The sequence below is a fragment of the Vombatus ursinus genome, unplaced genomic scaffold (genome assembly GCF_900497805.2).
Source record: "Vombatus ursinus unplaced genomic scaffold, bare-nosed wombat genome assembly UNPS02006779.1, whole genome shotgun sequence".
Taxonomy (NCBI): domain Eukaryota; kingdom Metazoa; phylum Chordata; class Mammalia; order Diprotodontia; family Vombatidae; genus Vombatus; species Vombatus ursinus.
Genome location: NW_020946557.1, coordinates 20,304,317 through 20,320,747, shown reverse-complemented (window position 1 = coordinate 20,320,747; position 16,431 = coordinate 20,304,317). Strand labels below are relative to the sequence as shown.

Below are 16,431 nucleotides of genomic sequence, written 5' to 3'. Positions count from 1 at the left end.
GATCTGAATTCATTTTTACTATCCCGCTCTAAGCTTTCTCCTTGTGTATCTTTGATGGGTAACAATCCATCCATATCATATTTCTTCATAAGGGTGAACACCCCATCCCCCCTCCCCCATAGGAGTTCCTCTGGAATGACACAATGGATTCATTTTTCCTGTCTAAAAAGATAGTTTCCTACCCATTGGGGATTGAATTCTTCTCATCATGCTTCCCTGAAATTATGTGCCTACCTCCAAGTGGATCCCTTCCTCAGGTACACGTTTCAGCTAACTGTTACTGTTATTGCTACCACTGACCTAATATCAATCCAATCCAGTCCAATAAACATTCATAACCACCTGTGACACTAAGGAAAAGTAGTTCATTTATTTGAATTTACCCCAATTCTTAATGTAATATCGTGCGGATCATATAACCCCTCTTTCTCCCTCTCCCTCATATCAGGAAGCTTAGTCTTGCTTTCCCACTTCCTGCATATGTAAGGAAGGCCTAATGCAAAGGGCAGTTAGACAGGAGACAGAAGATCAGAGTTCTTGTCTCAAGCCAGCTGTTTATTTATTAGCCCAATGATTTGAGGTAAATTTTACTTCTCTTACACTGTGTCCTCAACTCTACTTTGTATATTACTCAGGTCCCATCTCTTGGAGGAGCTCTTCATAGTACTTAGTGTTCTCCCCTATACCTCCAAAGTGCTTTGGTTTTATTCTATATATTTTGTCTTTATATTTATCTGTGAATATAATGTCTCTTCCTAGTAGAATGTTAGTTATTTTCCAATAAGAACTATATCTTTTTGTCTTTGTATCTTCAGTGGTTAACACATATTAGCCATTCAATAAATACTTACTGAATTAATTCAATTTGGTGTAATGATATTTGTCTGACCTTTGTCACAGAATTTTTGTGAAGATCAAGTGAAATTTATTAATGAAATGTAACTGAACAAGCTTGCCCCAGTCTTTTTTTTACCATGTTTATCTCCATTTTCGGTGGTGTGCATGTGTGTCTATGTCTGTGCTTATGTATATTTATGCAACATAACTTATTTTTGGAGACCATATATTGCCTACCAGGGATAAAATAGCAATTTTCAGTAAGGTTTTTTTTAACTGAGTGACAACTTCATCTCAGAAAAATTAATTATTGTTCTGATATTCCTGTGATCCATCTGTGATTGAAGTTTAGAATGTGATCAAAATCTAAGATGTTACATAATAAATATCTTTTAACCTTTATGGAAAATTCAGTGTAAATAAAAGTCATATGTCATCTGCTCTCCTTCCACACTGGGAATTGCACAGAAATGAGTAAACATTTTTCCTTTCATTCTGACAGGTAATATTTGAGGCAGAAGTCTCAGATGAGAGAAATGGCTACATTGCCATTGATGACATCCAAGTTCTGAGCTATCCTTGTGGTGAGTGTGATTAAGAGTTGTGTTTTTCCTGGGGCTTTTCAGGACCTATTTGATATTGGCACTGACTTAAGTTTTCATCACTTGATCACTCCTCTCTTTTCCTGTCTCTAATATTTTTTTTTTTTTTTTTACTGCTTGTAGGAAAACCATTTCATGGCTATTGTAATAGCTTGTATAAGAAGCATTCCTCAGTCTTGAGAAATGTATCCCATCCCTGTTAATTCAGTTCAATTTTAAAAACTTTTATTAAGTATCTATTAAGTGCAAGGCCTTGTATATATAACTATAGAGATCAAGAGGTATATAAATTATGGATTAGAAATTTATTTTGAAGTTATCTAGTATCCAATAGAGCATTAGGACCATAATAAGGAAAAGTAGTCATTTATTTGAATTTATCCCATTTCTTAGTGTAATATTTTACAGATCATATAACCTCTTCTTCTCCCTTTCCCTCATACTGACTCCTTTTTTATCAGTTTGTCTGGATAATTGCCATATCTCCTGTGTACTTTGTACTACAGTGACTTAAGATTTTTTTCTCCTAGGCTATTTAATAGAAAAGGATGGTAAGAACTCTAGCCACTGATGCAACTACTGGCTGGTACATAGGGATGGACTTTATCTGAACTTTAAGGTTACAATTGAAAGCATAGGCATGCATACATGCATGCATGCATGCATTTACATTTATATGTGTGTATACATACATACATGTATATACATGTATATGTTATATATATTCATGCATATATATATATACTCAAACACCTTACTGCAACCCAAATATATAAATCCTTATATACACACAGATGTTTCTTAATGTGGATTCAATGTATTGTTTAAATTAGAGAATTTCTCTTAGAAGACATAGGCATACACATAGTTGTACCTTTACAGTACCGTGCTATATTTAGAAATGGAGAAAAGTCAAGTGAAGGAACTAGTTTTGCCTATTCTGGTCCAAGTATTCAACTCAGTTCTTATATCAAATGGGAATGCTGGTCAGTCTCAGTTTTAACACACTTTGTTAATACATTGTTCCGCATATTCTATACGTCAAAATCTGGTCCATTTTCAGATAGCCTTTCCTACATATCTCTTGGTCAAATCATATCCACTAAAACATTACAATTACCTAGAATTGGTAAAGCCAGGTTTAGGACAAATTATCCTATAAGACATAATCCTGTCCCCTAACACCTGATTATAAAATGGCTTAGATTTACTGCTATGAGTGTTCAGTGATCCTCTGTGTCAGGTTTATGTGTGTGTTTACATATATGTTCTGTCATTGATATGGAAGGACATTATTAAAAATAGGTTCCATTGCTCTACTTTTATTGCAATGGCAGCTAATTTCTTCTTCTAGTGTTTTCTAGAGATCAGCTAGCATCTTACTAGAATCAAATACAGGCAGAAAAGTCTTAACTATTTCCTCTAAGAAAAAAGAAGGGGGAAATTTTTCATTCCCAGGACTAATAAGCATAATAGCTTCTTTTGTAATGTTAATGTGAGAAAGTGCCAACCTAGTGATCATTTGGACCTTAGAAAAATAGATGTTGAATTCAAAAAAGGCTTTGGCATGTAAACAAATTGCTGAACAAAAGCTGATAATCTTAATTGTAATTTGCCAATAATATGGTGACCAAATGAAACCCAAATACTTTCTAATCGTAATAGTTCTGAGTTGATATTTTTTTAAGGAAAGCATTAGAAAACCTTTAGTTATAACAGGTAATTCTCCAGAAAATATATCTGAGGGATATATAACTCATATCCTTCAACTATAGTCATTACTTTTGTCAGTCTAATATTTCACTTGGGTGGCTTTCCTGAGGCTGTACAGACATAAAGATTTAGTCACACAAACTGTTACTATACTTGAAATCACCTGAAAGGCTGTTTTCTTGGAAGAACTAGATAGAGAAAACTATGGCAGTTGTACTGTGGGGACTTGGAGGTGGGAAGGAATGAAGTAATGGCTAATTAAGTAGGATGTTTGTATATCTGTGGCACTGTTGTGATTCATATACAACAGATAAAATTAAGCTTGTTTCTGTAATGCTTACATTATTTTGCCTGATGTTTTCTATGATGAGTCTGCTTCTCCTTATTACAATCTGTAATGGCTTTATTATTATTCACTTAGAACTTGCAATAGTTGTCACGCAGCAATTATTGAATGCCCATTGCATGTACAACAGTATCTTTGCTGTGGTATAATATTCAAAGAAAACAAAGTTACTGAAAGGATGAGAAAGGAGAGTTTTGGAGAGATAGAATAAAATGTTTTTTTCCCTTTTTTAGAGAATATAATGTCTTTTTTTTGAGAGAATAGAATGTCTTTCTTTTCATGGAATTTCTGTTGGCCAATTTTAGAATTAACAATTTTATTAATCTTTGGGAAATAGAAATATGTAATGTGAGGTTCCATGTGAATTGTGTTTATTTTTTCCCCTTTTTCCATAGATAAATCCCCTCATTTCTTGAGGCTGGGTGATGTAGAGGTCAATGCAGGGCAGAATGCTACATTTCAGTGTATTGCTACAGGGAGAGATGCTGTGAATAACAAGTTATGGCTGCAGGTAAGGCTAACTAGTCTGTTGGGCTAATGTGGATAAATTTGATAATGAAAAAGCACCAAAGTCATATGGGCACAGATTATATTTTAATTCACTTATTTTGTCACGCAACTTTTCTTTGCTTGCCTTGTACTGATCCTGTGAAGATTTGTCTTTTTCCTTGCTCTCAACTTAAAGATGTGAATTAATTTATGAAGGAATTTAAATATTGTGTCTTCTATCAACTTCTAGTTAATTTTCATTGTTCTTCCAATTTCTCTGTGTTCTACTTAAAAATACTTCCTTAGAATAGTTGGAAGTGAAAAGAGTAGAAAAAGAAACTTTCTTTCATTTTAAAGTGCTTCACAAACTAGATTTACTAGAGCATGGTTCATAAGATGGAGAACTGTCAGTATGATAAATTACATTTTGAGAAACCTTTGGGGCAATATTTCAAGCAATGTGTAGTCCAACAAAAGAAAATTAAATTGTTCAGAGTTTTGGTGCATGATGGATAAACTCAGATCTCAGGGTCAAGATTAGGTTAACTGAAGGATAAGTGTACAAATTATGCAGAAGAAAATAATATATGTAAAATGAAATCTGAAGAATCAGATTGTCCAAGGAGAGAAACAATCTAAACCAGAAAATAAACATGGAAGCGAGTTTGGAGAAGGTGAGAATGAGACAAGGAGATTCTGTCTTTTAAGCTTTGGAGAATGGACGTGTGCAGTGAGAAGTAACATCAAGGATGTTAATTTGAAATTCATAGAGACTTATTAGCTAGGTCATCCTAGGTGAGTCACATAATCTTTGTGTACCTCAGTTCCTCATTTGTAAAAATGAGAGCATTGGATTACGTGCCTTTAAGTTGCCTTACAGCTCTAAATGTGTGATTCTATGATTGCATAATACTTTTGGCTCATAAAATCCTAGAGTTAGACGGGACCTCATAGGACATACAATCCAACCCATAGCTAATTAAAAATTTCTTCTACATCATGTGTAACATGGTCATCTTACTTTTCCTTGAAGGTATAGATGACAAATTGTCATTGTGCTTTCACCTAAAGACCTCTGATGATAAAGAGTCTACTACCTGATATGTCAGACCATTCCACTTTTGTATAGCTTCAGTCATTGGGAAGTTTTTCCTTAAACCAAGTCTAATCTACCTGCAAATTGACTGGACAAGGCTATATGTAATGAAGTGTTCTGGGTACTATTTTATCGTAACCAATTCAAAATAAAGTGGGGACGTAGGTAGGCTTGAGTTCTAGGATGAAGAAAGGAAATGTGGCAACTTGATGAAAAGTAAATAAATGGATGTTTGTATAGATTACTATTTGGTATGTCAATTTGAGTTCATATTTATTATCATTTATCTTTTAGTTCTCTGCAAAGACAGAATTGCTATGGGCAGTAATTCTGAATTTATAGTTCATTGAGAAAGAAACTATGAACTTTTTTTTCTAAAGAGTCTTTGTACCTTTAGAACATATATAAAATTGTAATGGAGTCTGTGCTTCAAAGATACTTTTGAATATGTCTTTTTCTTTATATGTTAAAATAAAAATTAATCCCCTGAGTGGCATTTCCAATATACCTGTGAAATGGACAAACAAACAGAAGTCTCGAGGGTAGAAGGGTGTGATACCTGTCTTCTCATATTTGAAAGGTTGTCACAGAGAAGAAGAATTAGATTTGTATTGATTTCTCCCAGTTCTACCGTTTGGGGCAAACATGTCAAAGTCCTCAAGAGGCATAGACAGCCTGAGCATAAGCAAAGACTTGAAACAATTAGAATCATCCAAAATTGAAATGGGTTAGATTAAGGAGGTAGTATGTTCCTCCTCACTTGAAGTCTTAGACAAAGACTGACTGACAACTTGATTTTGGTTCTTGTTGATTTTTAAAGATAAATTTATTCTGTGACATGATCAGACTGTAATATTTAACAATCAATAATGTGGGTAGAGGAAAAAAACAAACATAATCTCTTGGTTGGAATGCTGTATACTTGGCAGTATACACAAAAGAAATTAACCTGTCATACAACTACTCAAAAATACAGTGCTGATGGATTTTTTGTTTTGTTTCATTTTTGCACCGCCCCCCACATTCACACACAAAATATTATTTAAAACATGTCATCACTGTTCCTGATTGAATTCATAAATTAGTGGCATATTAAAGTTTTCCTATTCCTTCTTTATCTCTTCTTTCCTGCTAAGTTTTGCTTTCTAGCAGTAATTAAAATCTGCCATTGCTGGAACAACCATAGCTACCTTTTTTTATGTGATTTCGGAAAGTATTTGTCCCCCATTATAAGGTCTGGAGTTTCTGCCTCCAAAGTTTTGTCCCTTCATTGGACCAAAATTTGGTGATAAGTATTGTATTTTCCAAAATAATTTAGCTTCCTACACTTTTAGACCTGTTTCTGTTATTGCCATTTTTGAGTTTAACAGCCCTACCGTCATTCTTATTAGTTCTTACATTTATGTACATCTTGAACTGTACAAAAGGTAGCAAAACAATAGCCCCTGGATTGTTACAGATTGCAGACCTCTGCAAGCATGTCTTATTTCTCAAAATGACTCCTTGAACTCTCATTTATCCTTAGGAAGCCGAAGCATCCAATACATGACTTCCACAGCTGCTAATCCTCCTTGGTGTAGATTGACTTTCACATAGTAGTAATGGTGGCAGATACTTCAATGATACTTCTTCATTCATTTCAGAGACAGAACACTGGATGAACACTTTTTCAGGAAAAAAAAATGTTCTTGAGTTGAATCACTAAGTGGAATTGAAGCTCCCTTCCATTTCACTGATTCTCTGATTCCTTGCACCAAAGGTGAAGAGAATACTTCCTTTAGCTATTAGTTTTGGTAAATATCTCTAAATGTAAACAATTAATGTGCTAAATCTTCTTTCTTGATTTTAGCTTCAATTATATGATCCTTTCTATCAGAACTCAAATATTTTGCAATTCTCTCTTTGTTTTAGGTTCTAAAATTTAATATTATGGTGGAGTTAAATTCATTTTTCATCTCCATATCTCTGTATCCTCCTAGCAGTAAATACTTCCTTAGATTGATCCTGCTCTTTCAAGTGAACTACACTAAATCTTCTGTCACTCTTCATTTTTTTCTTATTCTACTAATGGAAACATTTTGTTATTGCTTTTATAAACTTGTCAATGATGTCTTTTTAATTTTTTGGGGGGGGAGGGCAAACATGATGACTATTAGGAACTTCCCTGAGGAGAGATAATATGGATTTTTACATTCTCTTCTACATTCCAGTTGCTAGTATTTTAGGATTTCAGTGAATCTTAGTATTTTTCTTGACCTCTGGCACCTCTGTTATCCATTTTCTGAGCAGTTTATACACACACATACGCACACAATCACCTTCTTTTTTAAAAGAAAAGTAAAAAATCTGTTAACTTTAATTCAACTAAAGTATATCCATTATTAACCTGATCATGTAAATAATTTTTTTTCATTGTACCGGGAATAGTGAAACTATTGGTCTTTCTGGATAAGAATTTTTTGGAAAGAAATCTCAATTCCCAATTAAAATATACCGCTTACATTCGTAATTTGTTAAGTAGGCTTTGATATGTAGTTTAACACTGATATCTCAATAGGTCCACTTCTCAAATACCCATTCTCCAAGGGTATTTGACTCCAAGACCAATTTTCTTTCTACCAGGATCATAAGATCATATAATGGTCTGTCCATGTAACATGTTATAAAAGCTGGTTGTGACCTTGGAGGTCAGCTAGTTAAAACTCACTCATTTTATAGATGAGGGTATTGGTGAGAAATCTAAGGTTTCTCATGTAAGAATCAGAGCCAGGATTAGAACCCAGGTCCCTTTACTTCAAATCCCTTCTTTCTTTACCATATCCCTATCTTGCCTATGACATAGTCTCTTCTGTAAGGCAGTCAGCTTTTCTTTTGCTTCATTTATTTTAAGAGCAACAGACTTTTTCCTATGAGTTTTTCAAGAATTCATTGTGAGAGTAACTAGTTGAGATGTCAAACTGAGACTGTGGAAAATTATGCATTAGAAACAACTTGCTGAAAAGGGTATGTTATCCACATGATAGAATGGTAAAATGGCCTTTTACTGATCCTCATGTATAAGAAGTCAGGAAAACATCATTGCCATCTTTGCAATTTTGAGTTTTCTTGAGTTTCATAATATCTTAAAATGTGCCCAGTTAAAATTGTTTTCAGTAATGAAAAGAGTAAGAAGATTATAAACTTAACAGTAAACATTTTTTTCTGTGGAATTTAAAATATCAGCAATGATGAAAGAATTCAAAAGTATTGAGCATAAGAGCTTATTTAAACTGAGCTACAAAATAGTACATGTATTTCAAAATTGCATAGAACACATAAAGTACTGCTTATTTACTGTCTCTTACATAATATATAGATGATATAATACACACTAATTAAAATGTAGTAAACTTTTAAAGAGAAATAAATTAAAACATAATTCTATGAAGTCAAAATGTTTTGGTGTTATGGAAGTTTAGAGTACTTTCATGGTACTTCTTAGATGTGTTCTTTAGAAAGTTTATCTCCCTGTTAGAACTGAGCTCAACAAATCTTAGATCGGAGACCTTAAGAGAAGTAATTTAGATCTCAACAGAACCATGCCCAGTGCCTTCTAATTTAGTTCCCCTGTGACCTGTGTGCCCCAGAAGGAGACACAGCTTTTGAAAGAGTGCTTGCTCTTTCAAAGTCCTTAACAATCTGAGCACTACCAAACTACTAAAGCCTTGGGTTTGTTCTTGAACTTCAGTGTGAAAACCAGTATGATAGATGACAATGACAGTTCAGACACGATATCTTGGTATGAGAATTTTATTCAGTTTTTTCATGGAGGCTAGTTCTACCTTAAGTTCCATAGCCTCTAGGAGCAAAGAATTTGCTTCTCTCTCCCCCCCTCCCCAAACTTATTTGCTTTCACTTCCCTCCCTTCAAACAGCAAGCACTGTTGTAGATCACCTTATCCTGGAATTGACTACTCATGAGTTTAGTGTATAAGCATACTGGGCTTCTGTGAAGGTATATAAATAAGCCTCACCTATTGTATTAACCTGCTCTAGGTGTAATTCACTTGATGATTTTTTAAAAATTGTATTCATTTTGAACTTAGAGACAAAAAAAAGAACATTTCCATGTACACACCACAACATAAAAAGAGGATTCATTGTAAAAACCATGAATTTCCATTTCACAGTTTACTTCTTTTTGAAAAACTATTTAATAAATACTGCACATCATTTTTAAAGCTACCTGCTTTTCTGTGCTTCCTTCTAAGTGTTCTTTTGTTCTCTGCTGTGCAATTTTAACTTTTTTTCCCTCCCTCTCCACCTTGCTCTAGAGAAAGCTACCATTACACATAAATGTGTGTATGTATGTAAAACCATCTTATACATACTTCTATTAATCAGTTCTTTCTCTGGATGTAGATAGTATCTTCCTTCCTAGGTCCTCTGTAGTTGCTGTGAGTATTTATAATATTCAAAATGACCTAGTTGTTCAAAGTAGTGCTTAGAATAATATTGCCTTTTATTGTGTACACCATTCTCTTGGTTCTTCTCATTTCACTCTTCAGTTTTTCATGAATGTCTTTCCATGTTTTTCTAAAATCAACCAGCTCATCATTTCATGTAGTACAAGAGCATTCTGTCAGATCACCTGATGATTTTAATAGTCGTGATCATGACCTACCACAGCTTCCTTATTTCTTGTGAGGACTGGCCTTGTACATAGTTCCCGAAGGGAGGAAAAACCAAACAATTAGTCCCTGAGTATTGAGATGCAAATGTTAGGACAAAATCAGTGGACTGCTCATAAGTATTTGTGAAGAACAGTTTGTGTGTTGTTGTTTTTCTAAAATTATAAAATAGACTATTTTTTTGGATGGTTATTTTTCTGTTGCAAAGTGTTTCTGGAACTGTTCCTTTTCAGATTCAGGTGGACCCTCATCAAGCATAGATGGAAGGAGTGTTACTGGATGATTCTGTTTAAACTTTTATAGGGAAAAAAGCACAAGCTATTTTAACTCATTTTCTGTCTTAGACAGAAAACCACTCCATTAAAATCCTAGTCTAAAATGTAATTATGGTTTGGAGGTAATACTAACTTCTGTAAGGCTCTCCTAGAAGAGCACCTAATCTTCCAAGACCTACTTCAGAAAAAAATGATCTCAGTTTAGATTTAGTGTTATACTATGCCATCCTAAGTTTGGAGAATCTAACCACTACCAGTGTGGTTGCCAGGTGATGAATTTCCTTGACAACAGCAAATCGTGAAACCACCTATTTGTATGTGGAGTGGTTGCGGTCTGTATCAAGTCAGTGAAACATGGAAGAAATCTTAGTTCTTTTCAAGAATGAAAATAAATATAATAACAGTTGATATTTGTATTTGTTCTTGTATATAAAAATATGGATGAAATTGACAGTAAAACAATCAGAGATGAGAAGCTTGATGGCACAGTAAATAGAGCACCTGCCCTGGAGTCAGGAGGACCTGAGTTCAAATCTGACTTCAGACATATAACACTTACTAGCTTTGTGACCTTGGGCAAGTCACTTAACCCTATTGTCTAGCCAAAAAAACCCAATCATAGACAATGTGGTTCCATGCAGTGTTGGAGTTGTCAGAGGCTCTTAGTTTATATCCTACTTCTGTTTCCTACTGCTTGTGAGACTTTAGACAAATTACAGAGGCTCTCTGATCCTCAGTCTATTTATCTGTAAAATAAGGGGCTTCACTTTGTTGACCTTTGAGGGCCCTCTGTGAGCAATGAAATATTAAAGACATGTTGTCATCATTAATCCAAAGTGAACATTTGAATAATATCAGTCAAACAAGCTTATTATATTTTAAGTGTAAGAATTTCTTATATTGATTTCCTTTAGTGGGGGAGGGGATGTGGGAGGAGTCAAGGATCATGACTCAGATTACTGTTCTATTTTAAAAGAGTCCAGAATATGTGGACACCTACATAACAATTCAAAAAGGTCCCATTGCCAGAACATCTGTCAGACCATATGCCTTGGCTTCAGGTTTAGTGTAGATAACTAAAACACTAATGACTTCATCCATCATTTTGGAGCTTGGCAGGGATGCATCATTGGATCAGGCAGAGAAGCTTGATTGCAGATATAGTGAGAGTAGGGTATTTGGGGGGCAGTCTTTGGTTAGCACCATTTGCTTTGGTGCCTCTGAAACAAGGGTGTTTATTGTGTGACTGGTAATCCTATGCAGATTGCCATCAGAACTGTATAGTTGGACCAATCTGTCAGCAATTGCCATGGGGGATTGGCTCAGTGCCTCTTCAGTTGGTCTGCCAAAACAGGGAAGTCAGCCACCATGCTGCCCTTGGTGAGACTCATCAGTGCTAATGGAGTGTGATGCAGCCAGTCTCTCAGCCAGAGGAAATGTCAGTCCTCATGGAGTAATAGATAATTTAAACAATTGCCTTGGAGTAAAAATTGGAAAAATAAAATTAGGTAAATGTGATATGAATCACTCAAAAATAAAGCCCACCCCCAAACAAAAATCCATTAACAAGAGAGGCAGACCTTCAAGTAAAACCAACTCTCATTAATTATGGGCCAGTTCATATAGTTGATCTAAAACTTTTTACCATGTGATGTTTTCTCTTACTACAGAAGTTTCTTATCCCCATGATTACAATTTATCTTAAAATCACTGTAGGCCAGGAGAGAATAGTGCTGTGGGGCTTGTGTTTGTGTGGAGAATTCAGAAATTTCTATGAATACAATAGAGCTCCAGCATTTTTCAAATGTTACATAGTAATCATTCACAACATTATTTCTGACTCTCACATTCTGCACACTGTTGTCCTCAAAAACACATTTTTAGCATCAGATTTCAGGCTGAGTTTACTATATTTTCATTTGTCAGTACCTTAAATCATTTTCTACCTTCTTAATTTTGACATTTAATGTCACTGGAACCTTTTTGAATTTTTAAAGAAGTAGATTTTTGTTTAACCTAGTTGTTAGTATAAAGGTGGACAAAGGCATTAAATTTTAATTATGTTCAAAAATATGCAAAGTTAGTGTGGGACCAAGTCATATCCTTAAGCCAACAAGTCTTTATTGAGTGTCTAATATATAACCACCCTTTTGCTATAAATTGTGGTGAATAACAAATTAATGAAAGCAATTATTCCTAACTTCAAGAAGTTTACACTCTATAGGAAGAGACAGTGGCATAGGAAACAGTGGCATAACAACATGAGGTAATATAATTGTGACTCTTTCAGATAAGCAGTGCTATGTATTCAGTCTAGAGAAGTGAAAGAATTGTATATATTAGAATTGCTAAACATATTGGATTAGGAGGACATGAATTAAAATTCAAGCTTTTTTACTCACTATGTGATTTTGGGCAATTTAACCCTCCCTTTTTTTTTTTTTTTGTCCCTCAGTTTTCTTATTTGTACAATGAAAAGCCTGGACTTCATAATCTCCATATTATCTTTATCTATAAATCCTATCATATTATGATTTAGTTGAACTTTGAAGGATGTAAAGAATCTGCTTAAGTAAAGGAGAGTCTTGTTGGGTGGAGGTAAGGGGAGGAGAAAACATGATCAAAGAATGGGAGGCAGGCATTGTGTATAAGGAAGAGAATTAGGATATTTACCTAGCTAAAATGGAGGTTTTAGATAGAGGGCTGAATATATAGGAAAGCACCAGTGTTGGCAGTAGAGTTAGGACTTTGTCCTCAGAGCAGCAACAGTGAACCACCCATTCACTATTTTTGAATGTTGTAAATATTCAGAAGTTTGAATCAATATTTTGGTGATTATACTGTCTCACAGTTGGAAGTAACCTCAGAGAATATCCAGAACATACCTGAAAAGGAAACATATGCCTCAGAATCAAATCCTCTAAATAATATCCTGGCAAAGTAAGCATTAAGCCTTTCCATCAAGTCCTCCAATGAATCAACTCATCCTGGTTTCAGATTGAAGTTCTAAATGCTAGGATGTTTCTTTACATAAAACTTAAATTTTCTCTTCTTCCATATTCATCCCAGTTCCATTCCTCGTTTGACCTTTGAGATCAAGCAGAACAACTTTAATCCTTCTTCCACATGCCAATCCTTCACATACTTGCAGATAACTATTTATGATCCACTTTTTTTTTCCCCCTTTGGATTAATTCTTTCCAATTCCTTCAGTTTATTCTTCCATGAGTTCAGTTAGCATCTTCTTGCAGATTATTCTTATGTCCATTTATCTATTTATCAGACTCTAGTCTTTCCCTTGAACTCTGTCCCATATCACCAATTGCATATTAGACATTTTGAACTAGATGTCCCAAAAATAAACATCTCAATTTCAGCATGTTTGAAATAACTCGTTATCTTTCTTCAAAAATCAAAGTCTCTTTTGAACTTTTTTTTAAACTATTGAAGTCATCTCCGTTCTTCTAGACCCTTTTCAGGCAAGCTCAACTACTCTCCATTACTCATTTTATATGTGTATGTGTGTGTACACACACACACATATACATACACACATACAAACATATATACATGGAGATCTTATAATGTCTTTCCAACATTTCTGGAATACATCTCTTTCTTTTCATGCATACCATTACATATACTTAGCATAGACTAAGTTTGCTGGAACTTTTTTTGGTGACCATGTCAGACTATTTACTCATATTGAACTTCTACTCCATTTAAACTCTTAATTCTTTTCTATGAGTGCTCCCTTGTCATGCCTACATCATCTTATTCTTGGAAAGTTAATTTTTTTAAACCCAAGTATAAGATTCAGTTTTTCCTCATGAAAATTCATTTTATTAGAGTTGGCTCAGAATTCTATCCTGTTAAAAAATCTATAGAATCCCACAATTTTAGAATTGAAAAGGACCCCATCAAGTATAACCTCTACCTAAAAAAAGAATTACTTATTTAATAATAGTAATATTGATAATAACAGATACATGTAAACTTATATTGTGTATGTATAGAATAATACATATAAACTTACATAGTGTGTGTATACATATATATACACACACACAATACACGTACTATACACACATGTGTGTGTGTATATATATATATATATATACACACACACACATATACACACACACATACCTATGGACATATGTGTGCTTATATATCTCTGTTTTTCTCTTTTTCTTTATGGAATATAGGGAGACTCTGTCCTCTGGTTGGCCTCTGGAGCTACTGCTTTATAATACTTGTAACTTTCAGTTTGTATTTCTGGGAGAAATCCATATGCTCACTGAAGAATGTAGATCATAGCTTTGTTCTCTTTTGATATTTAATAATGAAAACTCTTAAGAAAAATCTGTGTAAAATATGAAGGCATTAAATTTCATTGTTTTGTTTTCCATTTTGGTCATTCCCCTCTCAAGACCATGTCAGCCTTCACCTTCATGCTGCCTCATAAAAAAAATCAACAGCCCAAGTAGAGGGACAGACTAGATAAAAGTGGAAAGGAATCTCTGCAGGAGTGTGTGTGTGATATAAGTTCTTATATATGTATACACACACATATGATCTGTACATGTGTATATACACACATGTGTATGATCTGTACATGTATGTATAGATTGTTGTTCATTTGTTCAGTCCTGTCTGACTCTTCATGACCCCATGGACCATATCAGGCCAGTGTCTTCTATCCTCCACTTTCTCGAATTATCTGTCCAACCTCATATTCCTTGCTTCTATGACTCTCTTCTATCCCTCTCATCCTCTGCCATCCCCTTCTTTTTTTGCCTTCAATCTTTCCCAACATCAGGGTCTTTTCCATTGATGCCTGTCTTCTCATTATGTGGCCAGAGTATTTAAACTTCAGCTTCAGTATTTGTCCTTCCAAGTAGTCTAATTCCTGAACTAATGTCTTTATGTATTGATTGATTTGATCTTTTTGCTGTCCAAGGGACTCTGAAAAATTTTCTCTAGCAACACAAATCAAAAGCATTGATTCTACGGCACTCAGCTTTTCTTATACATCTACTCTCACAGTCCTCCATTACTACTGGAAACACCATAGCTTTGACTCTATGGACCTTTGTCAGCAAGGTGATATCTCTGCTTTATAGTGTGCTACCCAGATTTGCCGTAGCTTTCCTTCCAAAGAGCAAGCATCTTTTACTTTCATGGCTGCATTCACCATCTGCAGTTGTCTTTGAGCCCAAGGACATAAAATCTGACACTTCTTCCATTTCTTTTCCCTCTGTTTGCCAGGAAGTGATAGAATAGTTGCCATGATCTTAGTTTTTTGTTTGTTTGTTTTGTTTTGTTTCGTTTTTTTGATGTTAAGCTTCAAGCCAGTTTTTACACTCTCCTTTTTCACCCTTATTACTTTCTGCCATCATAGTGGTGTCTTCTGTATAACCTTCCAGTTTTTCTTGGTTTAGAAACTTTAACCTTCCCCCTCCACCCAACAGTCAACTGATCTGTGATTAAATTTTAGGACTTTTCTTCTCTTTGCTTACTTTAGGTTTTAGCAGTTTTCCTGTCAGAGTTTGCATTCATTTCTATTACACTTAAATAGGAACTGCATTATTTAGTAGCCTAGAGCGATCTAGCCTTCTTTGCTATATGTTGTCTTTGTGATTGCTTTCTATGTCATTCTTTCCTTTTTCTGTAGTCTTGTTAATCTTAGATTTCTGTGTTCTTTCCTTGAAAATTTCACTGTCAGAGATTCTGTTTCTTGGGCTGTAGGTCAAAATCCTTGACCATGTATAATTGATTAGGATTTGACTCTTTCAGCTTACTCCTTTTGGGGGGGCTTCTTTGGGTTGCTGAGCACTATAAAATCTCTGCAATAAATTTTAGTTCCATCATGTGTTTGGAGTTCTTTGTGTCTTCCTAAGGTTATCTTAATGTAGCTTCCTGCCTGAAGAAGCTATATGCAATGAATTCGTAGTACATCCTTTTCTTCCTTCATTGACTTCATGAACTCTTTAGGTCTGATGGCTATAGCCTTCCTAATTGATTGTAAAAGAATAATGTAGAAAGCTATTTTGGCCCTGCTCATCCTCAAAAAATTCCTGTAAAAACTGAGCAATTGTAGAAGCTCAAGGATTTTTCAGTATTGAAGTCTATAAATAATAATGTTCTGCCCTTCAAGAATGAAGATGATGGACTACTCCATTGTCAGTAAGAGTACTTGCTCTTGGACTTGGGTTTCCAGATTAAATTTCATTGAGTATCCTTGTTTTTGCCCATTTGCTTTGTTTTTGCCCATTTGCTTCCTCTTACCAGTAATATATTTTTTAAATTTTCTTTTTTTTTAATACAATTAATTAACCCTTTTATCTATCTATCTATCTATCTATCTATCTATCTATCTATCTATCTATCTATCTATCTAT

At 34.5% G+C, this 16,431-nt stretch overlaps 1 protein-coding gene across 2 annotated transcripts in view; it reads left to right on the top strand.

Moving 5' to 3' along the window:
• The window catches only part of PTPRK (protein tyrosine phosphatase, receptor type K), a 723,664-nt gene that overhangs the window by 349,268 nt on the left and 357,965 nt on the right, over positions 1 to 16,431 (top strand). For both annotated transcript variants that reach the window (XM_027848590.1, XM_027848589.1), the window contains exons 4-5: positions 1,340 to 1,421; positions 3,894 to 4,009. In XM_027848590.1, coding sequence (XP_027704391.1) covers positions 1,340 to 1,421; positions 3,894 to 4,009 — 198 coding nt within the window. The remainder of the gene's footprint in view (positions 1 to 1,339; positions 1,422 to 3,893; positions 4,010 to 16,431) is intronic.